A 26,808-nucleotide genomic window follows, 5' to 3' on the forward strand; every position below is an offset into this window, starting at 1 on the left:
TAAGTAGTTTTGGGGGGTATCTGTACTTAACTATTTAGATTTTTGACTACTTTTAACTTCACTACATTCCTAAAGAAAATTATGTGCTTCTTACTCCATACATTTCCCCAACGCCCAAAAGTACCCGTTACATTTTGAATGCTTAGCAGGACAAAAAATGGACCAATTCACGCACTTATCAAGAGAACATTCCTGGTCATCTCTAGGATCAGGTACTGTTCATTCATAATAATCTAAAGGCCAAACGGATTCTTAATTTTTTTATTTAACTAGGCATCAGATCCTAGGCCAGCCCAGCACATACTCTGAAATGCTTTATGAATATGGGCCCAGGTAGGCCTACTATGAAACAAAAAAATAAAAAAAATGCACACACTGAGATCAGTGTGAGATCCAACATCTGAGGACTACACACACATAATACTTCTTTCTATTGAAGACAATGCTAGAGAATTAAGTGTTCATGACGTCATTATCAGAGCGTGTTGTGAGCAAAACGAGTTCAAATCGAATGCACATGCTCAGACTGCGGGGTCATACATTGCATGCTACGAACAAAGTGAATGTCTTTGCTAGCTACGGATGATAAACTCGAATTGATCTACATATAGAAGTGATAATATCCAGTATTATTGGACTTACGTATTCGTGTTAAGTGTGTGTTCGGTTCCTGATTATGTCAACAGCCGACGATTCACGTTACCACAACGGTACGATGAGGGTTAGTTAGCTAACGCGTTAGCTAGCTGTTGTGGCTTAGCTAACTGACGTTCGCTAACAAACCTGTTAACAGAAATGTTCTTCCTTGTCAGCTAAAGTTTTTTTCGTAATACTAAATGTAATACGACAGTAACTATCAATTGATACGTAGGTAGCTAACGTTAACTAGCTACATAAACAAGTTAGCCAGCGAACGTTAGGGGTTATCCGCAGAAAGCAGCTAGATACTGTAGCTAGCTAGCCAGCCAGCTATTTGTGGTTTATAAGTAAGTTAGCACTGTTTTTATTTTATTACACTGGGACCCATGGCTCGCATGCTGATACTCACTCTGACAGCATATATATCTGGCTAGCTAACATTCACACATCTTGTGTGACAGAAGTAACGTTAGGTAACTAGCTGGCTAGACAACAGCAACGTTGAGTAATTCCATAGCTAGCTAGCTAACTACATCGTAACGTGGCTGCAAGTCTGAACGTGTTGGCGTAGTAAAAGAGTGCATTAGCTAGCGCTTCTGCCAAACATGCATGATAACAGACGACGATGACAATAAATATGGGCCATTACCAGGCTAATTGCCGTGACCTTGTTGAAGTACTTATTCTGTGAAAGCAAGAACACATTTTTGTGACTTTGTCCATCAGATCATGATGACAGAGTTGGAGGACAAACGTTTCGCAACCGCAAAGGCAGGGGTCCTTTTAGGGCCCATATGTATAGTGACCAGGGGCCAGGAGCACCAGGGACAAGAACAAGATATCGTGGTGGCCAAAAAGGCGGTGGCGGCCAGGGACCCAGAGCGAGATTTGACGATGAGGATGGAGATGTGGCAATGACAGACAGCAACTCCCAAGATGGGTCCTCCCAACACAGATTGTGGGTTTGTCATGCAAATGAAAGGGAATATTTCATTTAAAATGTTTATAGGTTTTATCATGGAAGTTATCCTTTTAACCCTCTCATGGTTTTACCTTGCCAGTAACCCTTACGGAAGGCCGAATCGCCGTGGTGATGACCGCTTTGATCGTGGCCGCAGAGGTGGCGGTGGAGGAGGTCACAGGGGTCGTGGTAATAACAGAGGGGATGGAGGTGGAGATGGCCGCAATACCTGGTTCAAGATATTTGTGAGTCAACATTGTGAATGAATTGGGTGGCTTTACTGATCTACTAAGCTGTCATCGATTGGATTGTAATTAACCAATGCTAATTTGTGACTCTTACAGGTCCCCTATGGAAAGAAATATGACAAAGACTGGCTCATAACAGCACTGCAGAGTATCTGCTCTATACCCTTCACCCCAGTAAATGTAAGTGACCACTGCCTAATGGCTCTTTTGCGTTGGCAAGTTAGTCCATAAATAGTTTAATTCCCATGTCCCTTGAAATTGTTTCATTTGATTGTTTTTAATATAACCTAAACTACGTTCTTTCTACACCTCTGTTTTCCAAAGTACCAAGTAGAGGGCAACCGAGCACAGTTCTATATTGACGATTCCATCACTGCGAATGCCTTGTTAAAGATATCTCGGAAGATCACAGACAAAGAAGGCTACAAGGTACAATTTTTTTCCCCTTCCACAAGATCTCTGCCAGTTTTATCAATTAGTGTTAAGTGGAAGATTTTGGCAGACTGGGAACCAGACATAAAAACACATTATGTCATCAGGATTTTTAAATTAAAGGCCCAGTGCAGTGAATTGTATTTTTCCTGTGTTTTATATAGGGCTGACTCCCAATTAATCGACCTGTTGATTGTTTGGTCATTAGGCCATTAGTGGACCACGATTGTTTTAGTGGAGCAGTAACATATGTATATCTATATATATATATATATATATGTGTGTGTATATATATATGTGTGTGTGTATGCACCCATCTCAGTAAACTAATCCATTGCGGAGGCCTCAACTAAAAGACAATTTATGTTTGATCTGAAGATGTGGTCGGATGCGCCATATGCAGGGTGTGAAGCAATTGCGGAGCCTGCAGAGGCCAAATCGAGCTCAGTACCCCATCACCTTACACCTCCCAAATTTTGTAACAATGCGGAGGGCTCTGTATAACTCTGCATTGACATGATTGGTTGACGGTAGATAGGGGCGGTTTATCCTATAGAAAACACAAACTCACTTCATTGACAACTGCTCCACAAAGCTCAAGAAGTATGAATGCCCTGACTTCTGCTGAGGCCGTATCGTCATAAATGCTGCATGGCCAATGCAGATGTCGGATATACCACTTCTCTCTCCAGAATGCGCTCTCTCCCACCAATTTGTGCACGTATATTATTTCATAACTTCATTGTGTGAATTGTTAGTGTATTCAATTCCCCATTACATATATCACCAGTTGTACATTTACCGTTAATTCCTATAATTTCTAATCTACCGTGTTTGTTACTTTGATTTTGGGAATTTATCTTAATGCATTCAATATTATTATTCCAGTCTTCCCTTATCATTGTCGTAGTGGACACATTGTTGGCAGAGTGCACAACCTACAGTGGTTCCTCCTTTAAAAGTTGCGAGTTTACACTGCGGGACTTGAAGGTACCCAGTGTCACGGCTTCATTGCTCCAGACCACCACAAGGAGGAATTAGAGCACTCATTATGCATTTGGATCCCAAGGTTTTTATATGACTAATCATATCGAGTGTGACTTCAGCAAAGATGGCTGACAAAACATTACAGGGAAGCAAATGTATGTAGTTATAGCGTCATAACTAGTCCAGCAAAAACTGTACAATTGAGAGGAATATGTTAATGTAGGCAAACGATTGTGCGTATTATTTTGTCAAAGTTAATTTACGAAAATCCCTATTTAGCAAGTTTTTTTCCCCAGCCATATCCAATACCAGGTGTATCATTATAACAAGCAGGGAGCAGGTTTTGAACCCTCAACACTCTAGCCCGAAGTCCAGCATGCTATCGACTGTGCCCAAATGTATTCGTTGGGGCCGATTGTGGCTAAAAACACTATCAATTGGAATCTTTAACGTGGAAAGGGGGAAAAGTTTGTTTTTCACAAGTGTAGTAGGATGGGCTATTAGCTGAACAATAGACTATTCAACCTTTACTAAAGAATTGTCTAATAGCCGAGCTAGGTGTGAACCGCCCCTCCTCCCCAACTTGGAACAAATCATTTTCAGGACTGTCTAGAAAAAGCAGCAGAGATGTGCAATAGGTTTCTAAGAAGAGGTTACTCTCCACAATGTGTGGATGAAGCTCTTAATTTGGCATTGGGGAAAACACGAGATGAACCAAAAAGACCCGCTAAAGAACCCTCTGTAATGTTCACAACTACATATACTTTGAACTCGCAAAAAGTGGGAGATGCGGTCAAGAAACACTGGCATGTTTTATTTACGTGATAAATTGGTCCATGCCAACTGCCTGCCACAAAAGAAAATCAGCCAGAATGTTTTTGGATTTTCACCCTCCAGACATTATTTACTAGAGGTCTTAATGATGAAATGCATATGTATGTTGTTGTAAATTTGAACATGAATTATGACGTTTTTCTTACACTGTACCCAAGGATTTATGAAAACTTGCTTGGTAAGTCGATGTCCCCATTGTGGTTTTACAGACGTGTTTAATACGTTTTATGTACACATTTGATTTGAATATTTTTTAAATGCATATTGTTATATTTGGTAGCACTTATTTGTTTAACTTCGCCTCCAACCCCTTTCGATGCGTGGACCGGATGTGGGTGTGGCTAGGTCTACATAACAGTGCTAATTAAAAAAAACTCACAAAAGCTCTGACGGAGGCTGTGAGGACGATATGTAAAGCTTATTAAAGATCAGTGATACGATCAAGAGCAGTGTGCGGGTTCCTTCCTCTTTTTCCTCATCTTATCCGGCTGTTGCACCTGCAAAAAAGATCAGATGTGCGAGTGCCTTTTTGAATTTTGAATTTGACTTTACAAACAACAAGAGGGCTTAATTGGAGTTTAAGTCTGCACGTTCAAACTAAAACAGTGTAACTAAAAAGAGAGCGCACATTTTGTAATTCCCAAACTCTAAAAGTAATTGGAAAGGTAGATACAAATGATGTGTGACATTGTGGTTACAATAAAGAATGTAGCCCATCATGCAAATGTTTCCTATTAGCAGGACAATAGACTTTTTATAGCCTGGCTACTGTTGTGAAAATCCCTCAACTTCCAATGTATATCCGATGCTTAAGTACTCTAAAGTGTTACATTTCTAACTCAAAACAGCAGTACAGTATTTCTTCAACATCTTTATGCTTTCGTTAATAAAATAAAATAACGAGAAAAAAGGACGTTCAAATGCGGATGTTTATTTTTCACTTAATCTCCATTTGGGTATTGGTTAGACAAGAATTAGAAAATTAGGGTGCAGAAATGTTATGCTCTTAGTGCAAACTTTATGTAACTAGGCAAGTCATTTATGAACACATTTTTATTTACGATGACCGCCTACTCCTTCCTCGTAAATAGCCCAGTACTGCACTGCCGACCATCATTTTCCGTTCCAGCAAGTACCCGTCAAAAGTTTAGACACACCTACTCATTCCAGGATTTTTCTATATTTTTACTATTTTCTACATTGTAGAATAATAGTGAAGACATCACAACTATGGAATCAGTACAAGGACAGCCTACTCCTTCCTCCCCAACGGGGATTTGAACCCTGGTCTCCTGCGTGCCCAACATTCTGTAGTACAGACATGGCCTGCTCTCCCTTATGTAAGGAATTAGACACTTTCCCATGTTTACTACAGTATGTATTGTAGACGGCACAGTAGCCTAAAACACATTTTGTTAATAAAATAATGATGATAAATACTCTTTCAAAATGCAGTTGTACAGCTCCATATTTTCCATTCCATCCTAACAGAAACCCTGAGGGTATAGAAACACCATAATATTATTCAAATTAATTAAGCAAGTACCAGTCAAGTTTGGACACACCTACTCATTCCAGGATTTCTTTATTTTTACTATTTTCTACATTGTAGAATAATAGTGAAGACATCACAACTATGAAATAACACACAGAATCAGTTAAGAACAAATACCTATTTACAAAGACAGCCGACTCCTTCCTCCCCAACGGGGATTTGAACCCCGGTCTCCCGCGTGCCCTGCATTATGTTGTACAGACATGGCCTGCTCTCCCTTATGTAAGGAATTAGGGACTTTCCCATGTTTTCTATAGTATGTATTGTTGACTGCACAGTAGCCTAATAAACAAATAAACACATTTCCTTTATAAAATAATTATAAATACTTTCAAAAAGCAGATGTTGATTTAGTTATGGATCCATAATGAATTACTATGGGAATAAATATCACTGATTTACAGAAATATTGGAAAAAAGTTGTCTAATGAAGGCAAACAATTTAGAATCCTCCAATCCTTTAGCCTACTCCCAACAGTCATGTTGTGCATCACCATATTTTCCATTCCACCCTGAGAGTTTCGTTTTCCTCTCACCATAATATTAATCAAATTGAGCCACATTTATTAAAATTAATCCCATAAACTATGTTATTACAAAAAAGGTTTTAAATTCTCTGGTAATGCCAATACGGAATGCCCTCTGGTGGTCAAACTAGCAATAACTTGCAGTAACAGGAAAAATGGCTGATAATTAAATGACGTGCTGCGGAAGCACACAAGCTGTGCCGCAGTGTGACGCAACTTTTAAAGGAGGAACCACTGTATACTACACTTGTGAGAATCAAGTTTTGGTTTATTTCATTTACGAGTTTTGTCAATTTAGTCATTGTCTGAAAACCATAACTGGCATGCAGACCGGTAGAAATAGTAAGATGAATTGGCATTCAACATGAGAAAGGTTGCCGACTCCTCACGTAGTTTATTACTGTCAACTTCAGGAGCGTAATAGCAGAATCTGAGTGAGGAGAAAAATTGGGTCAGGTTAAGTTTTTTTCCCCTTTTTTTTTCTGGTTATCTAGATCTCTGGCACCCTCTTGAGGTATGTCTTGTTTCATCAAACCGCGAGCTCAATACATATAGTTGATTTTACTAAAACACAGGGTGTGTGTGTATATGGAGAAATACACGTACATGTTCTTATTTTTTTGACCAATCGATTGGCCAAAAGAACAGAACTTTCTGTTTTAGTCAAGGACAAACCTATTTTTATATCAAATTGTACAACAACATCTGATGAAACTAACACTGTAAAAGTGAGATTTTACAAATGTAAAAAATAAATAAAAAAATCATATTTCCTGATTGTTGCTGGACTACACAGGACCTACGAATCAGCAGATTTGCATGGGTGGGAGTTTCGGCTTTGCATGGTGACATCACTATGCGGTAAAACATTTTTTTTTTAGAACAATAACAAAGACGTCCAAATAACGGCTAGTTTTCAGTTTTCCCCTCAACTCACACCACAGCCAGGCAGTCCTAGCAAAAGTATTTATTGAGAAATAGTTTTTCGCTCAAAGGTTATTTTTGCCCATTTTAATGGAGATTATTACAGTACGGTACTTAATTGTTACCCAGAAAGGATTTGATATTGATATAAAAACAGCTGAGGCCAGGTTAATGGTTTGAGGATGGCAAATCAGTAAGAATAGGACCATCATTAGGATCTTGAGAAGGGGTCAAGCGGTGGTTAATGATTAGGGCTTCCAATTGGAATTCAAGGAGAACCATTTCCCCTTGGGGATACTCATTAGAAGACATGCCATTCACTCCTCCAACTTCCATCTTTCCAGGTGACTGTACTGATGAATCCCTGTCCTCCACCCCCTGGTCTTCAGTCTGAACTAAAGCCAGCAGATCTGGAGCACCTAAAGGTAAGACAAGGAGACCAGCTGTTAATGAATAGGAGATGGAGTGATGGGTTTTAATAAAGTATATTATTATGCATGGAGATGTATGGGCTGAATGTCTATTAAAACCCTTTTTCCCCTCATTAGCAATGCATGGCTAAACGCTTTGATCACTCTCAACAAGCCCTGGACTTGAACAACATCCGGATAGACCCAGGTAAGCACACGGCAAGAGCAGTTAGTCACATCAAATATTTTTCACTGTACATTTACATTATATGATATGGATTTTGGTAGTGCCATCTAACAGTCCTACGCTTCCCTGATTTTCACAGACCTGGTTTCCCAGAACATTGATGTGACATTGAACAGAAAGAACTCTATGCACGCTGTTATTAAGATAATTGAGGAGAACATTCCAGAGGTATGGATGTGGCCCTTACTTGTAGCTGAATAATATGTATGCTTTCCTTTCCACTGATCCCTACTTGTTTCCTTCCATAGCTTGTTTGTCTGAACATCAGCAACAACAAGCTGTTTAGGCTGGATGACCTGTCAGAGCTGGTCAACAAGGCTCCAAACTTGAAGACACTCAATCTTTCTCATAATGAGGTGAGGAGATCGGGTCTGGTTGAGGCACAATGGGTTGTTACTCAAACACTGATCTTTACTGGGATTGCACAAAGTTCTGTTGCTTTTCAGTTATCCACATAATTCATTTAGTAAATTGACTACTCTTGGGGACTATGAGTTCTCTCTCTGTCAGGTCTTTAGAGTATAAATTAGGCTACTGGTTGTTTGATTAGATTTTATTGTCCCTACCATTCCAGTTAAAGACAGAGCGTGAGCTGGATAGGATCAAGGGTCTTAAGCTGGTGGAGCTATGGCTGGAGAGGAATCCCCTTTGCGACTATTTCAAGGACCATGCTTCTTACATAAGGTCAGTCTGTGCTCAGGATGGGTGGGTGGGTAATAGTATGATGCTGACAGTGTGTTGTGAGGTGTATGGGAGGGGGGGGGGGGTAGTTTAGCTCTCTATTCCCTGTATTTCAGGGGGGAACTTGAATGTATTCAGAAAATTCCTGTGCTGCGGGAAATTACATGTTATTTATGGATTATGATTCAGGAAGGACATGTTGGGTGTGGTACTACTGAATAGTAACGCGCTGCTCAAATTTGAAAGAACTGGAGTGGCTTAGTGAACACCATCCTATCAGAGAGCCTCTCACTGAGCCCTCCCACTTTACTACAATAACATATGTGGTGAAGAAGTTAAGATTTCAGATGATCTGTTCTTTGACAATGTTTTGGTTTATGTTGGATTCCTACAAATACCCTACTCAATGCTTGTGGGGAAGCACCAGAATTCAAATGTAATGCCACCTTTATGATTCTTTTAATTTAAGGTCCATGCATGCCATACCTGCCGAAGTTTTGACATGATCAAACCATTAACCTCTTCACGCCATATACCTCAACATTAACCAGCTTAACACATGGTGTATTTGAGGATAATGGCTACATCTATCACTTTAATTATTCTCCATCCCTCCCCCCTTCTAGATGCAGGTTCAACTGTCTGAGTGCTCTTTGTCTGTCTCGCTCTACCTCTCCGAAACTCTGCAGCTCATCTTTACCTTCCATCTTTTTCTGCAGTGGAGATGGCCCTGTGCCCCCTACAGACACCTCTGTATAAAATGTTTACATAAAAAAAGGAAATCCATATAATTTAAATGTCGAGAAGTATTCGCTCGAGCACACACACACACACTTATCTTGGATAATACTGACCACAGCATTTTGACCCGTAGTAGTCATTGAGACCCATACTTTGGGAGGAGCTTGGATTAAGAAAATTGCATTGTGGAAAGGGATTCCTTAAATATTCATATGGGAAACATGGGAAACATGGTATTTACTATCTGCTTGTGCTACATGCTGATTGGGCTGATGGTACCTCCTTCCATCCTCCCCTATAACGGGTCTTGAAATGTGGCCAGTGAAGAGGGCTGGTTAGCCAATGACGGGTAAGATCCCACCTTTGATACCGGGACAACCTAAGACAGGCACAGCCGTGCATCTGGCCACATCGTACGCACACACGTACATGCAGTATATGCTAAGCAAAGAAGACATTGAAGTGAAGAAGAAAACGAAGGTGAAGATTTGCTCTACAGGCCTGGGGTTGGAGAGGGAGAGAGGTTTCCACAAAGCCAAGCAGAGTCCCCAAATACAAGCTTTCTCATAATTCCCTTAAATCTAACATGCCTTTACTTCAAGGCTTGTTTGTTTTTCGCAGGTTGGTGGACACGTCCTCAGAATGTAACAGCCAGAGAGGAGGAGAAGCTTTGAAAATGAGGGACACAAAGATGCATTTATTGAGAGACCCTCAATCAGTGGGATTTCAATATAGGAAGTTGATTTCCTTTTAAGGATATGACTCTTAAAGCTTCTGTGGGCATAAAGACATGCAGTCATGTCAATGATCACTGATCAAGTCCTCACATATCACTCTCAACATGTTTCCCTAAAAATATCAAACAAAAACACCTTTGCATGAATGCCTTATTTATTTTTAACCACCCCCGGAATGTTAAAGTTGAAGTGGGGTCCAAAATGTAATTTATAATTTATTCTGGTACAAAATGCGTTGTGTGAGATGCAGTATCATTCTTACGTCAATCAATGCTAGCAACAAAGAGCTACTTCCAATAGTGCTCTGTCTGTAGTGGTGCTCAGGGCCCAACTTCCATGTTCTCTATCACTCTGTTTATCTTTTCAGTTCTATTTGTGTGTATTTTCTTCATCTGAAGGGGATGCTGTGCATGGCCTCCTCAACTTACTCGTTTTCTACTCCTAGAGACATTGCATCATCTATCAAAGCTTTTCGTGAACTCCCCTTTGCTGTTTTGGTTTGATACGGCGACTCGTGTCTTGTTCTATGTTACCATAAGTCTAGCGCTTCCCTTCATCCCCCTCTGTTCTACATATCGCTATGGCTTTGGTGAAATACACAGATGGCAAGTGTGTAGTTGCTTTCTACATGAAACGACAGGGTGTAACTTTAACCAGCCTTTATGTAACGGATTAACCCCTCATAACCCTGCTTCATGGAATTCAGTCATCTCCAACAGTCTCTATCATCACCTCTACATCTCATCCCTGCAGTCTTTAGATTCCATTTCACTATCTCTTGGTTCTATGACGTGTGTATCGGACAGCTCAAACATGCAACATCTAGTTTTACCACGGTACCACCCTTGTGGACTCTACCAATCACATTGGCCACATCACACGTCTGAATTACCAGTCCACTCCCCTATGCGTGTGAAAAGCACTGATCTTTCTCTTGTTGGTATGAGCGCTCACAACCAACGTTCACACCCCTACCCCTACCACCCCTTCCAAGACAGCGTGTGTCAGTGTGTTTCGGCGTGTAGGGGGGACGGTGAGTATCACAAAGGGGTGAGTACATTGCCACAGGAAAGGGGGCCGGGGTGGGTGGCGAAATCGGGTCTGTCGCCGTAGATTTATTTGACATTTGATTTATCTGTATTATCTGTATCCCTGTTCATATTAGTACATGAGGACGTGTAACATTAAGTACCTCTTCACTGATATGCAGAGCTGATTAGTTCATGATCAGGCATGGGTGTGGTCTATCCTGAACAATCAAATATGAAGTTCAAACCACCCTGATAATGACGAATCAAGTCCATTGGTCTTTGGCCAAATTCCTCCCCTAATTTTTGTTAATTGTCTGGACGGGGATTATATCAACATTTGGGCAGCTATTAGAGATTATAATCCATGGATGAGGCTGTGAGTGCATGAGCAAACGTGTGTGTGTGTGTGTGGTTAAATGGTATTCAGGGGGATGACTCCGAGTCTCTTATATTTGGTCAGCAGCACTAACTCCCGTCTCTTGTATCTTCTGTGTTTTTGTGAATGTCGGACAGCACGGTGAGAGAGAGGTTCCCCAGGCTTCTCAAACTGGTAAGGATTCTAAATTCATCCTTTTCCATTCCGTTTTTGATATTATTATAATTGTATTTGTGAAACCTTTTCAACTCTTTAATGAGTTATTTTAGTTCTCTCCTTGACCTCTCTCTGTCTCTCACTAGGATGGTCAGGATCTGCCCCCTCCTATAGTCTTTGATGTGGAGGTGACTCCTGCTGCCCTTCCACCCTGCAAGGTAATACATACAACCAATTGTTTATCATTCGGGGGTGTGCATGTAATCACCTTTGTCAAAATAGGAGATTTTTCTTTACAATTTCTTTACTTTTGACTGCTGTCACAGGCCAGCTACTTCTGCTCAGAAGAGATCAAGACTCCCATCCTCGCCTTCCTACAACAGTGAGTTTGCACTTAGCTCTTTATATGTGTAACAGGGAAAGACGATGGAAACCACAGATACAGATTATTACTGTACACACTAAGCCTGAACCCAAAACACTGACTCGCTACAATGTATATTATTGTTATAAATGGTTAGAACAAAAGGGGAGAATGATTTGATGTAATTTGGATTATTCTTTAAACGACAAATTGATCTGCAATAGGTAGAACATCTATCTGTACCGATTGGAAATGTAAGTTTTATGTTTCTTCTGATGTAACTTTAAAAAATAAAATAACCCCCCCGCCCCCCACCCCACCCTTTTTTTTTTATAGATACTACAGTGTGTATGACTCCGGGGACAGACAACCTTTGTTAGATGCCTACCATGATGGAGCGACCTTCTCCTTGAGCATGTTCATTACCATGCAGAACCCATCCAGGTACCCCCTCGGCTAGTTGTTAATGTCTCCAGCAGCATAAACAGTGTATTATAAACGTGCTCAGCAGCACCTATTTGTCACCTGTTTCTAACATAGTCAGTCACTGTCTCTAGGTGCAGTCTCGGAGATTACCATAAAGACACTCGGAACCTGAAAAAGCTCAAAGATCCCTGTGAGTCTCTTCTGATTCTCTAGTTCAAAGTTTTGAGAAGTAATGGTTGTCATCTCTTTCAGTGCAAATTTAGTCTCTGAATAAAGTAAACCTCTTGGTTGTGAAAGTCACTCATATACACAAAGTAAAAGACTACATTGAGAGTAACATCTTTGTTCTTAAATAAACCCTCTTGCCCTCTGTTCTTTCAGCCACACGATTCCGCTTACTGAAGCACACCCGTCTGAATGTGGTGGCTTTCCTGAACGAACTGCCCAAAACGCACCATGACACTGCATCGCTAAATGTGGACGTCAACACCTTCACTGTGAGTAGAATTCACTTCTAACCATCAACTCGCATGCATGACCATCCTTGATTTCATAGCTTCAATCTCTTCTCTCTCTCCACTTTTACAGAACACGTTACTGTCGTTCACAGTCACTGGAGTGTTCAAAGAAGGTATGCTTTTTAAAACTTCTAAAACTTATTATACTGTTTCCCCATATACATTTTCATTAACAAAAAAAGTCATTAACCATGTCTCTTTTTCTCTCTTTCACCCTAGTTGAAGGTAAATCCCGAGACTCTGTCAGAGCTTTCTCTCGGGTGTTCATCACAGTGCCGGCTGGAGGGACAAGGTAGGTCTAGACATTTGTACCAGACCACAAGCATAGAGATGGTTCCTCAATATACTATGTTAACAAAAGTATGTGGACACCCCTTCAAATTAGTGGATTCGACTATTTCAGCGACAATTGTTGCTGACAGGTATATAAAATTGAGCACACAACCATGCAATCGCTATAGACAAACATCGGCAGTAGACTGGCCTTCATCGTGGCACCATCACAAGATGCCACCTTTCCAACAAGTCGGTTCGAATTTCTGTCCTGCTAGAGCTGCCCCGGTCAAGTGCTGTTATTGTGAAGTGGAAACGTCTAGGAGCAACAACAGCTCAGCCGCAAAGTGGTAGGCCGCACAAGCTTACAGAACGGGACCGCCGAGTGCTGAAGCGCTTTGTCCTTGGTTGCAACACTCACTACAGAGTGCCAACCTGCCTCTGGAAGCAACATCAGCACAGGAACTGTTTGTTGGGTAGCCGCACACAGGCCTAAGATCACAATGCCAAGCATTGACTGGAGTGGTGTAAAGCTCGCTGCCATTGGACTCTAGAGCAGTGGAAACTCGTTCCGTGGAGTGATGAATCACGCTTCACCATCTGGCAGTCCGACGGATTAATCTGGGTTTCGGCGAAGGCCAGGAGAACGCTACCATAATGCCAACTGTCAAGTTTGGTGGAGGAGGAATAATGGATTTGGGGTTGTTCTTCATGGTTTGGGCTAGGCCCCTTAGATTCTGTTCTTCCACCATTGTGGCAACCGTTTAGGGAAGACCATTCCGGTTTCTGCATGACAATGCCCCTGTGCACAAAGCGAGTTTCATACAGAAGTAGTTTGTCAAGGTCAGTTGTGGAAGAACTTGACTAGCCTGCACAGAGCCCTTACCTCAACCCCATCGAACACCTTTGGGATGAAATGGAACGCCGATTGCGAGCCAAGCCTAATCGCCCAACATCAGTGCCCGACATCACTAATGTTCTTGTGGCTGAATGGAAGCAAGTCACCGCAGCAATGTTCCAACATCTAGTGGAAAACCTTCCCAGAAGAGTGGAGGCTGTTATAGCAGTATTAATGCTCATGATTTTGGAATGAGATGTTTGACGAGCAGGTGTCCACATACTTTTGGTCATGTAGTGTATTGACAACTCTGCTAGATGTCTTGACTGTAACTCAGTATAATAAAAGATAATGGAAATGTGTAATGTCATATTTTCTTGTTTGTCTTTGTTTCAACAGTCTTTGCATAGTAAACGACGAGCTTTTTGTTCGTAATGCTACAACTGAGGAGATCCGGCGGGCCTTTGTTGCACCCGCCCCCACACCATCCAGCAGCCCTGTCCCCACCCTCTCAGCTCCCCAGCAAGAGATGCTTTCTGCCTTCTCCCTAAAGTCCGGCATGAACCTGGAATGGTCCCAGAAGTGAGTGGCACACAGTTAACTTGCATTAGATTTTAGAGTGGCTGCGGATCTGACTTTTCTGGACCCTCTTCCCGACAGCTAAAGGCCCTGAAGCGTCTGCGCATGATTCTCTACTTATGCAGTCTGTGCTCTAGAGAACAGGCTATTCTGGTGAATGCTGCTTGTCTAATAAAGTTAGATCAAAGCTGAATCAATGTCTGCAAGATCACATAATGATATTGTACATAACAGAACCCAATATAACAGCATAACGTTACTGTAAGACAAAAACACCTCATTTTGAGATTTTAGGAGAATCAATTGGTCCATTTTTGTAATCATGTAGCCAGAACTCAACAGAGCGCCACTATGCAAAATATGTACATTGATTAAATTAGACCCAGGTAGGCTATGCTACAGTTTTACGCCATTTGCTGTAAAGGTTGCTCACTGTACATAATTCGAAACACACCGTTTAACTCAAGTTCTAAAGCATCTCCCCTTGAAACTGATTGAGATCAAATGGTTGGTATGCAGATGCTGCATGGACGTTACACCTGTAATATGCATCATTCACAATTGACAGTGGGACCGTGTGTGTGTGTAAAGTAGATCTAAAGAAACATGCGCAGAATGTGATTAGGATCTTCAGCTCTGGGGAAAAGGGATCCGGGGGGTGGACAGACACTAAAACCAGTAGATAGTGGTAGCGCTGACGTCATCCACTTGTTCCTATGGAAAACTCCAGATTTTAAGCATTTGAATTGAAGCGTGCCATGTTTCTGAATGGTACCAACAACAAAAAATCGCGTTGTAAGCGGCTGTAACTAGCAAAGGGTCATGGTCGACGTAGTCGTTTTCATCCTGCCTGAGTCAACCGGGACCTGTGATTGGTCTGTTTCAGCACAAACTTATTTTAAAGCCCAAAACATTTTGGGAGGGCTTATTGTAATTTACATGGGCACACCAGGACTTTTGCCACCGCTAGGTTGCAACGCAGTAGCGCTTATGCTTCAGACAGGACACTGGGTGCCTTCTCTCTACAGATCTGCAGCCATGGCCTAGATTCTAAGTGGGCTCAAGTAGTGACAAACACTGCTTCGTATGATGTTGGGTTTTAACTTACTTGATCAATGTATTTCAGATGCCTGCAGGACAATGAGTGGGATTTCAACCGAGCAGGGCAGGTCTTCACAGACCTTAAGGTAAATGCTTGATCCTAGTATATCTAATGGAGCAATGTGTGTTGCTTTCGTTTGACTGAATGCTTCATACTGAACTTCTGTTTCTCCTCAGGCTCATGGAAAGATCCCAGATGTCGCTTTCATAAAGTGAATAGGAATGATTGGAGCTTTTTAAATTGTCACTTATTCCCTTTTGATTCTTATTCCCCTCCTGGATTACTAGATAACAAGCATTTCATTCTGTCATTATAATTAAAAGTGAACGTATTCATGTCTGCTTGTAGTCATTTTGCATTGTTGATTGCACAAACCTTAAGGACTCAAATGAACTGCTATGCCTTTTAAAGCATATCTAAACCTCTAGGATGAGTTAATTTTACATGTTGAATTTGGCAATTAGTGAATCTCCAGTAACATCAAGTTGGACTGCCATGCCATCATCCAGAAAGTCCCCAAGCAGGTGGAAAAAAAACTTGAACATCTTTGCAGTCTACATGTTTTGCTTTAATCACAGTTTATGAACCATACAATGTCTGTCCATTAAACCACATCTATCTTCACAGGCATGTGACAAGGGTCAGGTAAAGTAGTATGAGAGTGCATTGTAACTTAAGGTTAGACTTCTGCTGTCTGGTTGGAGTGAGCTAGTCCTAACAGGCCTACACCAGCTCAGAGAGCATATTAGAGGCCAGGCTGCATGTCAGACCAGTACCGTCAGGCTCCACATTGATATTCTTCACAACGCCATCTTCCACCAACATAGCGTACCTGAGAGACATAAGGAATATGAATTACTTTATTGGGGTTGATTATGCTTTTTGCAGTGTGAAATCCAAATGTTGAGACTAAACAGAAGTGTTAACTGTGACCCACTGTTGCAGCAAGTTAACACTGATATGAGAAAAGACCTCACCTCTGGGAGCGCTTGTTTCCAAGCACAGCAACAATCTGATCGTTGTCTAGCAATAGGTCCACTGCCTGTAAATAAAATAGGGGTTACATTCAGTGTACAAAGTGTACACTAATAAAAATCAAGGCTTTGAAGACGTATCTGACCTTAGTGAATGCGCCAGTAGGATCAGCCAGCATTCGCACCTGCAAAAGACAGGCCGTAGACACCACACACGCAAGTATAAATTGGGTACACTAGCTGTATGTATGATTAAACTACAAACGGTATATTCATTTCATGCTTGCATACATGTTTTATATCCAATCCTGTGCAGATTAGGGCCGGGATTCAATCCGAAACCAAGCCGTAGCGTTCATGGCAATGAATTAAAAGGTCATTTCCAATTGAACCGAAATCTGCAGCTTTTACCTTGAATGCAATCTTCGCAAACGTAACTTTGAAAGTTGGATTGATTCCCGGCCTAACACGAGATGCAACATGTTCAAGAACATGCCTAGACTGAAAGATCTCAATCAATATACAGTACCAGTCAAAGGTTTGGACACACCTATTCAGTAAAAAAAAAAAAAAACTTGAATATGTTCTACATTGTGATAAACATAAATATTTGCCTTGACAGCTTGGCATTCTCTCAACCAGCTTCATGAGGTAGTCACCTGGAATGCCTTGATAAGTTAATTTGTAGAATTTTGTTCATTTGAGCCAATCAGTTGGCATCACATGGTAGGGGTGGTATACAGACGATAACCAAATAGGACTAAAAGTCAAGTCCATATAATGGCAACACTTCAACTAAGCAAAGATAAACGAGTCAATCCGGACAATTTTGAAGAACTTCCAAGTGCAGTCACAAAAACCGTCTAGCACTATGAAACTGTCTCTCATGAGGACCGCTACAGGAAAGGAAGACCCAGAGTTACCTCTGCTGCTGAAAATAAGTTCATTAGAGTTACCAGCCTCAGAAATTGCAGCCCAAATAACTACTTCAGAGTTCAAGTAACAGACACATCAACTGTTTAGAGGAGACTGTGAAATCAGGCCTTCATGGGTGAATTACTGCAAAGAAACCACTACTAAAGTATACTAATAAGAAGACTTGCTTGAACCAAGAAACATGACCAGTGGAAATCTGTCCTTTGGTGTAAGCGAGTCCAAATTTCAGATTTTTGGTTCAAACCGCCGTGTCTTTGTGAGATGCGGAGATAATCCTACTCTGCATGTGTGGTTCCCACCGTGAAGCATGGAGGTGGTGGTGTGATGGTGACCCTGTCGTGATTTATTTAGAATTCAAGGCACACTTAACCAGCATGACTACCACAGCATTCTGCAGCGATACACCATCCCATCTAGTTTGCGCTTAGTGGGACTATCATTTGGTTTTCAACAGGACAATGACCCAAAACACATCTCCAGGCCGTGTAAGGGCTATTTGACCAAGGAGAGTGATGAGTGCTGCATCAGGTAACCTGGCCTCCACAATCACCTGACCTCAACCCAATTGAGATGGTTTGGACTGCATAGTGAAGGAAAAGCAGCCAACAAGTGCTCAACATATGTGCAAAGCTGTCAAGGCAAAGGGTGTCTACTTTAAAGAATCTAAAAATTATTTTGATTTGTTTAACTTTTTTTTAGTTACTACATGATTTCATAGTTGTGATGTCTTCTATTAATCTACAATGTAGAAAATAGTCCAAATAAAAACCCTTGAATGAGTAGGTGTGTCCAAACTTTTGACTGGTACTATAATTTAACCAGTTCTGGGCTTGTTGTAATAATGTCTCTGGGAAAGAAGATATTTCCAATGAATGTTAAAGAGGCAATCTGAGGTTAAAACATCAAAGCCGTACACCCCGCCACTGTTTTTGGTAAACTGCTGAGGGATGGGGCTTGGGAAATGTAACCATTCAAATTCCTAGACAGCTATGGATGCAAGGCCATCTATGAGCTCAAAATTATAGTTTTAATCAAGTTTTTTAGCCTAGAGTGTTTGTTTACAATTACATTGTTTATCAACAATGGAGTAAGAAAAGGTTATATATGGGGTTCTGATAGTATAGGACAGTAGAAATACGCTCATCACTGGGTACATATAATTCAATTAAAAGTCTAAAAATGTATATAGCAACTGCAGATTGATTACTTAGGACAAAGACTTGCAACCAGATGACTAAGATTTCCTGTACCTAGTAGAGTGCTGGAGACCAGAATAACAGAAGGGAGATATTCAGCCCAGGACTGAATAATGCACTATGTAGACTACAAGAACAGACAATTCAGAAGGCTGAAGGTCAAGGTATCAGCTTGTTAATTTCAAACAGCATTCTGCACCTTGCCGCCTGCTCCATGCTCCTTCCCCCAGGCAGCCATAACGAATGCGTCGTTAATGGAGATGCAGGCGACCTCCTGCACACCCTTGCTCTTCAGCGCTGCTGCCTGCTCCACAAACCCTGGAAGGTGAGTCTGAGGGATAAGAGCAAGAAAGGACTTGCGGTGAAACAGTGGTTTCAGATGATGCATGCAGAATGTACATAGTGAACAAACTTTTTAAAAAATAATAAAGAGGAATGCACATCCAGGTAAATTCATTGAAATGAGGATGATCTGAAAGGAGGTTACCTTGGAGCACCCAGGCGTGAAAGCTCCTGGCACAGCAAAGAGAACTCCCTTCTTCCCCTTGAAGAGTTGGTCCATCGACACCTTATTGCCTGGCTCATTCTCATGAACCTCCACTGCCGGAAGTTTTTCTCCAACCTAGAGAGTGTGAAGCATTCAGTTAAACACTTGATGGTCAATCAAGTTATACATGAAAAATTTAAAATCTTATTCTGCAACCCCCATTCCATTAGTCACAGATATTGAATTTGTAACTTGACTCTGTATAGCAACATTTGAATAATGTATTGGACCTGCAGGGAGTGGTTATGGACATTTTGCCACCACAATGGCCTTGAAAAGTTACTACTGGAGCATCGTGACTTTGCTGAATGTGTAGAGCCAAAAGCAGAGCCCTCTCCGGGGCACTCACTAACAGCAGCTGGCTCAGTCATGCACAGTGTTGGTATGTCTACCCCTGACTCAGCTATATTACCACAAATAAAAATGGCATGTTGGGAAAAATCTAAGGACAGGGGTCTAAAGTGGTAAGTAGAAAAGCTGATTTCGTGCCATATGCCTTTATATATCAGATCTGATTCCCTACAAATGATGTGGTAACCATTTCTAAACCTGCCCCATCCGGTTATCTAATGTTGCACCTATAAAAAAAAAAGGTAGACTGAGTATGTTTACATTCACACTAATAGTTAAAATATTAAACTGAAGGCTGAGTATGGCATTAGTCATTAGTTATCTAAATCGGTGTAAAGTCAAAATCAAAGTAAGCATACACCGATAAAAACATCTGGTTTTCTGAGCAATCTTTCAAATGATTAGGACAATGAAAACACTATTAATCTGAGTTCCCGCGGGGGATTTGATGTGCGCATGTCCCAGCCACCCGCTGATGCCCTGTTTACACCGTGACACATTTCAATACGCCCGTACATCATCTTCAGAGTCTTAAACTTCAAACACACCGACCCCCACTGCGCAAAATAGTATGCAGCATCATCTGGATATGTATGCAACATTCACCTTCTGCTACCATTTCTGTCAAGCCGTCTACGCATACAGTTTGACGCATACTTTCGATAAAGCCAACGTATGCACCACACTGAACACACTGCAACTGCCTCTCGTCAGAGAAAGCATTTATTTTGGGAGATTGACCAATATGACCTTTTCATTCAAGACATGATAAATATATTGTTTCAGGTGATAATAAAACATGTTTTGTTTAGTAACCTTTTCCTCAACTGTTTTTATTTCATAGCAAATCAAGCTAGCTTTTATAATTTTATCATTCTCATTTTATCTACCAACATAGACAGGGCTCTAACTCCTCTAGCTCCACAATGAAACAGGGTGCAGGCCAGCATAGTGGAGTCTGCCACTAGCACAGTCAGTGTAGTCAGCTCAGCTATCACCATTGAGACCGTGTCTGTGCCTCGACCTAGGTTGGGCAAAACTAAACATGGCGGTGTTCACTTTAGCAATCTCACTAGGATAAAGACCACCTCCATTCCTGTCATTATTGAAAGAGATCATGATACCTCACATCTCAAAATAGGGCTACTTAATGTTAGATCCCTTACTTCAAAGGCAATTATAGTCAATGAACTAATCACTGATCATAATCTTGATGTGATTGGCCTGACTGAAACATGGCTTAAGCCTGATGAACTTACTGTGTTAAATGAGGCCTCACCTCCTGGCTACACTAGTGACCATATCCCCCGTGCATCCCGCAAAGGCGGAGGTGTTGCTAACATTTACGATAGCAAATTTCAATTTACAAAAAAAAAAAATGACGTTTTCGTCTTTTGAGCTTCTAGTCATGAAATCTATGCAGCCTACTCAATCACTTTTTATAGCTACTGTTTACAGGCCTCCTGGGCCATATACAGCGTTCCTCACTGAGTTCCCTGAATTCCTATCGGACCTTGTAGTCATAGCAGATAATATTCTAATCTTTGGTGACTTTAATATTCACATGGAAAAGTCCACAGACCCACTCCAAAAGGCTTTCGGCGCCATCATCGACTCAGTGGGTTTTGTCCAACATGTCTCTGGACCCACTCACTGTCACAGTCATACGCTGGACCTAGTTTTGTCCCATGGAATAAATGTTGTGGATCTTAATGTTTTTCCTCATAATCCTGGACTATCGGACCACCATTTTATTACGTTTGCAATTGCAACAAATAATCTGCTCAGACCCCAACCAAGGAACATCAAAAGTCGTGCTATAAATTCACAGACAACACAAAGATTCCTTGATGTCCTTCCAGATTCCCTCTGTCTACCCAAGGACGCCAGAGGACAAAAATCAGTTAACCACCTAACTGAGGAACTCAATTTAACCTTGCGCAATACCCTAGATGCAGTTGCACCCCTAAAAATTAAAAACATTTCTCATAAGAAACTAGCTCCCTGGTACACAGAAAATACCCGAGCTCTGAAGCAAGCTTCCAGAAAATTGTAACGGAAATGGCGCCACACCAAACTGGAAGTCTTCCGACTAGCTTGGAAAGACAGTGCTGTGCAGTACCGAAGAGCCCTTACTACTGCTCGATCATCCTATTTTTCCAACTTAATTGAGGAAAATAAGAACAATCCAAAATTCCTTTTTGATACTGTCGCAAAGCTAACTAAAAAGCAGCATTCCCCAAGAGAGGATGACTTTCACTTTAGCAGTGATAAATTCATGAACTTCTTTGAGGAAAAGATTATGATTATTAGAAAGCAAATTACGGACTCCTCTTTAAATCTGCGTATTCCTTCAAAGCTCAGTTGTCCTGAGTCTGCACAACTCTGCCAGGACCTAGGATCAAGAGAGACGCTCAAGTGTTTTAGTACTATATCTCTTGACACAATGATGAAAATAATCATGGCCTCTAAACCTTCAAGCTGCATACTGGACCCTATTCCAACTAAACTACTGAAAGAGCTGCTTCCTGTGCTTGGCCCTCTCATGTTGAACATAATAAACGGCTCTCTATCCACCGGATGTGTACCAAACTCACTAAAAGTGGCAGTAATAAAACCTCTCTTGAAAAAGCCAAACCTTGACCCAGAAAATATAAAAAACTATCGCCCTATATCGATTCTTCCATTCCTCTCTAAAATTTTAGAAAAGGCTGTTGCGCAGCAACTCACTGCCTTCCTGAAGACAAACAATGTATACGAAATGCTTCAGTCTGGTTTTAGACCCTATCATAGCACTGAGACGGCACTTGTGAAGGTGGTAAATGACATTTTAATGGCATCGGACCGAGGCTCTGCATCTGTCCTCGTGCTCCTAGACCTTAGTGCTGCTTTTGATACCATCGATCACCACATTCTTTTGGAGAGATTGGAAACCCAAATTGGTCTACATGGACAAGTTCTGGCCTGGTTTAGATCTTATCTGTCGGAAAGATATCAGTTTGTCTCTGTGAATGGTTTGTCCTCTGACAAATCAACTGTAAATTTCGGTGTTCCTCAAGGTTCCGTTTTAGGACCACTATTGTTTTCACTATATATTTTACCTCTTGGGGATGTTATTCGAAAACACAATGTTAACTTTCACTGCTATGCAGATGACACACAGCTGTACATTTCAATGAAACATGGTGAAGCCCCAAAATTGCCCTTGATAGAAGCATGTGTTTCAGACATAAGGAAGTGGATGGCTGCAAACTTTCTACTTTTAAACTTGGACAAAACAGAGATGCTTGTTCTAGGTCCCAAGAAACAAAGAGATCTTCTGTTGAATCTGACAATTAATCTTAATGGTTGTACAGTCGTCTCAAATAAAACTGTGAAGGACCTCGGCGTTACTCTGGACCCTGATCTCTCTTTTGAAGAACATATCAAGACCATTTCAAGGACAGCTTTTTTCCATCTACGTAACATTGCAAAAATCAGAAACTTTCTGTCCAAAAATGATGCAGAAAAATTAATCCATGCTTTTGTCACTTCTAGGTTAGACTACTGCAATGCTCTACTTTCCGGCTACCCGGATAAAGAACTAAATAAACTTCAGTTAGTGCTAAATACGGCTGCTAGAATCCTGACTAGAACCAAAAAAATTGATCATATTACTCCAGTGCTAGCCTCTCTACACTGGCTTCCTGTCAAAGCAAGGGCTGATTTCAAGGTTTTACTGCTAACCTACAAAGCATTACATGGGCTTGCTCCTACCTATCTTTCTGATTTGGTCCTGCCGTACATACCTACACGTACGCTACGGTCACAAGACGCAGGCCTCCTAATTGTCCCTAGAATTTCTAAGCAAACAGCTGGAGGCGGTCTGCCTACCCATGTGAGAGACGCAAACTCGGTCTCAACCTTTAAATCTTTACTGAAGACTCATCTCTTCAGTGGGTCATTTGATTGAGTGTAGTCTCCATTTTTATGGAACGGTCTGCCTACCCATGTGAGAGACGCAAACTCGGTCTCAACCTTTAAATCTTTACTGAAGACTCATCTCTTCAGTGGGTCATATGATTGAGTGTAGTCTGGCCCAGGAGTGGGAATGTGAACGGAAAGGCTCTGGAGCAACGAACCGCCCTTGCTGTCTCTGCCTGGCCGGTTCCCCTCTTTCTACTGGGATTCTCTGCCTCTAACCCTATTACAGGGGCTGAGTCACTGGCTTACTGGGGCTCTCTCATGCCGTCCCTGGAGGGGACTGATTCACTGATGCGGTCATCCTGTCTGGGTTGGCGCCCCCCCCTGGGTTGTGCCGTGGCGGAGGTCTTTGTGGGCTATACTCAGCCTTGTCTCAGGATGGTAAGTTGGTGGTTGAAGATATCCCTCTAGTGGTGTGGGGGCTGTGCTTTGACAAAGTGGGTGGGGTTATATCCTTCCTGTTTGGCCCTGTCCGGGGGTGTCCTCGGATGGGGCCACAGTGTCTCCTGACCCCTCCTGTCTCAGCCTCCAGTATTTATGCTGCAGTAGTTTATGTGTCGGGGGGGCTAGGGTCAGTTTGTTATATCTGGAGTACTTCTCCTGTCCTATTCGGTGTCCTGTGTGAATCTAAGTGTGCGTTCTCTAATTCTCTCCTTCTCTCTTTCTCTCTCTCGGAGGACCTGAGCCCTAGGACCATGCCCCAGGACTACCTGACATGATGACTCCTTGCTGTCCCCAGTCCACCTGACCGTGCTGCTGCTCCAGTTTCAACTGTTCTGCCTTATTATTATTTGACCATGCTGGTCATTTATGAACATTTGAGCATCTTGGCCATGTTCTGTTATAATCTCCACCCGGCACAGCCAGAAGAGGAATGGCCACCCCACATAGCCTGGTTCCTCTCTAGGTTTCTTCCTAGGTTTTGGCCTTTCTAGGGAGTTTTTTCTAGCCACCGTGCTTCTACACCTGCATTGCTTGCTGTTTGGGGTTTTAGGCTGGGTTTCTGTACAGCACTTTGAGATATCAGCTGATGTTTGAAGGGCTATATAAATACATTTGATTTGATTTGATTTGTGCTGCAGAGCAGCTAGCTAGCTAAAAGCTAGGCTGAAGATACCATTGTAGCTAGCGACCTCCACCTAATAATGATCAAAAACAAACGCCATTATCATCACAATAAACTTAAACGGGAGGCAACAGTTATATAATATAATTAGCTTAACAGCCAACGTGTATTTTAACATTATTATTAAAATAGTACTCACTTATAGGAATGGGTCATTGTTTCCAAGTTGCTAGCTATCCCATAAAACCCATCACCGAAAACCACATATTTTCATCTTCTTCTGTACTTTGGTAACTTCCGGTTCTTCGACGGACCCTGGCTGGACTGAAGATGCAAAATTTGAACAATTTCAAAGTATGCAACATCATCCGTCTCGCAATGGAGCATTCAACCGCAGGGGCGTTGTGTTTACACTCCGTTGTGGACGTCATCATTGAAATGCATGACATCCAGTGCAACGGAACGCTTAGTAGTAATGTGAACGAGGCTTACCAGATGCATGCATATGCGTTTTGTTTTGCCGGATGTCTAGCCCGCATTTTCCATAATTGACGAGCATGTGCTTCGCTTTTCAACTAGGTAGTTGGGGTCTGTACTTCTGTTTGTACCCCCACACATTAAAGCAACGCACGAGTTGAAAACATTGAACGCATGAGGTACACAGAACACACCCCACCCAGCCTAATGCGGTCCCCCCAACGCAGCTTTGCGGACTGCTCCATTGACAATGAATGACTTCCACTGGAACGCAGAGTTCGATGCATCTGGTGGGCATGAAGCCTTGTTCTGTGTACTGCTTGTGTTCAATATCTTCAACAAGTCATGTGTTGGCTTCACCGTGGCACAAACGGAAGTACACACAGACTCCAACTTGCTAGCTTCAAAGATTATAGATATACTGACACTTAACAATGGGAGTAGTTGTCCACAAAGCGGCATGGCAGACTGTACAGCATCACGCCTATCCCTTGTTTGGATTGGTGGATACATATCATTACTGTAATCATTTTTTGAATATTCGATGAGGGTTGTTGACATCAACCGCCTGTAATTCAATGGAGAAGATGCTATGCTACTTGCCTCATTATGAATATGCATAGCCATCGAGGCAACTCCTATAAAGTGTTTTTTTTCTCAAAGTTGCCAAGATGTCACGTGTCCTACTTATATAAGTACAATTTTAACTTAAGCATTATCGAATAGACTTTCATAAAATAAATCTCATGTAGCAAATAAACAATAAATGGGCGAAATGAAAAAACGCTACCTGCTGAAGAGAAATAGATTTTCCGCCAAATTGGGCCGCACACTTCCGCTTTGCTAGCTAGTTGAAAAGCGAAGCGCATGTGCGCCAAGTACGGTTAAATTCGGGCTAGACATCTGTAAAAACAAAACGCATGCATCTGGTGGGTATTATGCTCAAGTGAAGTGAGTTAGGAAAGTATATGCATTTTATATAAAGTGTATGTGAAAACGATATGTCCGAACTCAAAGTCAAATAGACTTCGCAAAAATAACATGTGTAGTATAACTTTTATTTGGCTTGGCGATTTTCTGAATGTATTAAAACGTCTCATCAGGTAACTTTAGCCTTATTTCAGATGTGTCATGTAAACATGATTATTAAGGAAAATTGTATTATTGCAAAGCATGTCAAACGTTTTAGTCAGATTATAGTTCGTTTGCGTGTGCATGTAACCGTGCTCACTGATTGAATGCACCAGTCGATCATGCTTTACCCATCCATCATCAGGGCACTATGGCCATCGAGTAACGTTAGATAATGCGGCTTGAGCATGGAGGATGTTTGCATCATGGACAACAAGGAGAATAACTAGAAGAATCACGTGTTTAATAAAATAAAAAAAACTGAATCGAGTTTGCAGTCAAGGTCATGAAGGAGCGTTATTTTTAGATCAAACATTTTTCTGACGGCATTTCTTACCTTGATAGGCATGTTGGCAATGAGTGTGGTGTGTAACGGTCTGAAGCACTGGACCGCACGGGTCCCTTTGAGGAATGCTGAGCTGGAAATCATTGGCCTATGTTGAGACGAGCCCCTTTAACGTTGTTCGAGTGGTAGCAGAGGACAGACTGGCTGGCTGCCGCAAATTCAGTGTGGCTGTCACAAAAATTGGCTTACAAATGTTACCACAGATAGAACAATGAGGCAGATATTCACCGGATGT

The 26,808-nt window shown here is 41.7% G+C and overlaps 2 protein-coding genes across 3 annotated transcripts; one reads left to right on the top strand and one right to left on the bottom strand.

The window, feature by feature from the left end:
• The first annotated feature begins 487 nt into the window (after positions 1 to 487).
• On the top strand, positions 488 to 15,925 carry LOC110533985 (nuclear RNA export factor 1). The gene is made up of 21 exons (XM_021618599.2): positions 488 to 710; positions 1,366 to 1,597; positions 1,701 to 1,845; positions 1,945 to 2,028; positions 2,173 to 2,277; positions 7,452 to 7,532; positions 7,656 to 7,725; positions 7,844 to 7,932; positions 8,013 to 8,120; positions 8,339 to 8,448; positions 11,468 to 11,504; positions 11,633 to 11,704; positions 11,813 to 11,868; positions 12,187 to 12,294; positions 12,408 to 12,466; positions 12,658 to 12,773; positions 12,865 to 12,907; positions 13,014 to 13,086; positions 14,305 to 14,487; positions 15,611 to 15,671; positions 15,763 to 15,925. The coding sequence occupies exons 1-21, from the start codon at positions 677 to 679 to the stop codon at positions 15,799 to 15,801; spliced, it is 1,905 nt and encodes a 634-aa protein (XP_021474274.2). The 5' UTR covers positions 488 to 676; the 3' UTR covers positions 15,802 to 15,925.
• A 207-nt stretch (positions 15,926 to 16,132) lies between these two features.
• LOC110533987 (peroxiredoxin-5, mitochondrial) lies at positions 16,133 to 26,808 on the bottom strand. Of its 2 annotated transcripts, XM_021618600.2 has the most exons (6): positions 26,565 to 26,808; positions 19,180 to 19,314; positions 18,892 to 19,023; positions 16,707 to 16,745; positions 16,564 to 16,628; positions 16,133 to 16,418 (listed from the first exon to the last, which is right to left on the bottom strand). In XM_021618600.2, the coding sequence occupies exons 1-6, from the start codon at positions 26,655 to 26,657 to the stop codon at positions 16,310 to 16,312; spliced, it is 573 nt and encodes a 190-aa protein (XP_021474275.1). In that variant the 5' UTR covers positions 26,658 to 26,808; the 3' UTR covers positions 16,133 to 16,309. The 2 variants fall into 2 exon arrangements, with proteins under 2 accessions (XP_021474275.1, XP_021474276.1); XM_021618601.2 differs by lacking the exon at positions 16,707 to 16,745.

Source organism: Oncorhynchus mykiss, chromosome 10 (genome assembly GCF_013265735.2).
Source record: "Oncorhynchus mykiss isolate Arlee chromosome 10, USDA_OmykA_1.1, whole genome shotgun sequence".
NCBI classification, from domain to species: Eukaryota; Metazoa; Chordata; class Actinopteri; order Salmoniformes; family Salmonidae; genus Oncorhynchus; species Oncorhynchus mykiss.

Coding starts and splice junctions, on each gene's coding strand:
- LOC110533985 (XM_021618599.2), top strand. CDS start 677: ATGTCAACAGCCGACGATTCACGTTACCACAACG. Junction 11,705..11,812: donor CTGCCCTTCCACCCTGCAAG/GTAATACATACA, acceptor CTGCTGTCACAG/GCCAGCTACTTCTGCTCAGA. Junction 11,869..12,186: donor ATCCTCGCCTTCCTACAACA/GTGAGTTTGCAC, acceptor TTTTTTTTATAG/ATACTACAGTGTGTATGACT.
- LOC110533987 (XM_021618600.2), bottom strand. CDS start 26,657: ATGATTTCCAGCTCAGCATTCCTCAAAGGGACCCGTGCGGTCCAGTGC. Junction 19,024..19,179: donor TCACGCCTGGGTGCTCCAAG/GTAACCTCCTTT, acceptor CTTATCCCTCAG/ACTCACCTTCCAGGGTTTGT. Junction 16,629..16,706: donor CTACTGGCGCATTCACTAAG/GTCAGATACGTC, acceptor TTTTATTTACAG/GCAGTGGACCTATTGCTAGA.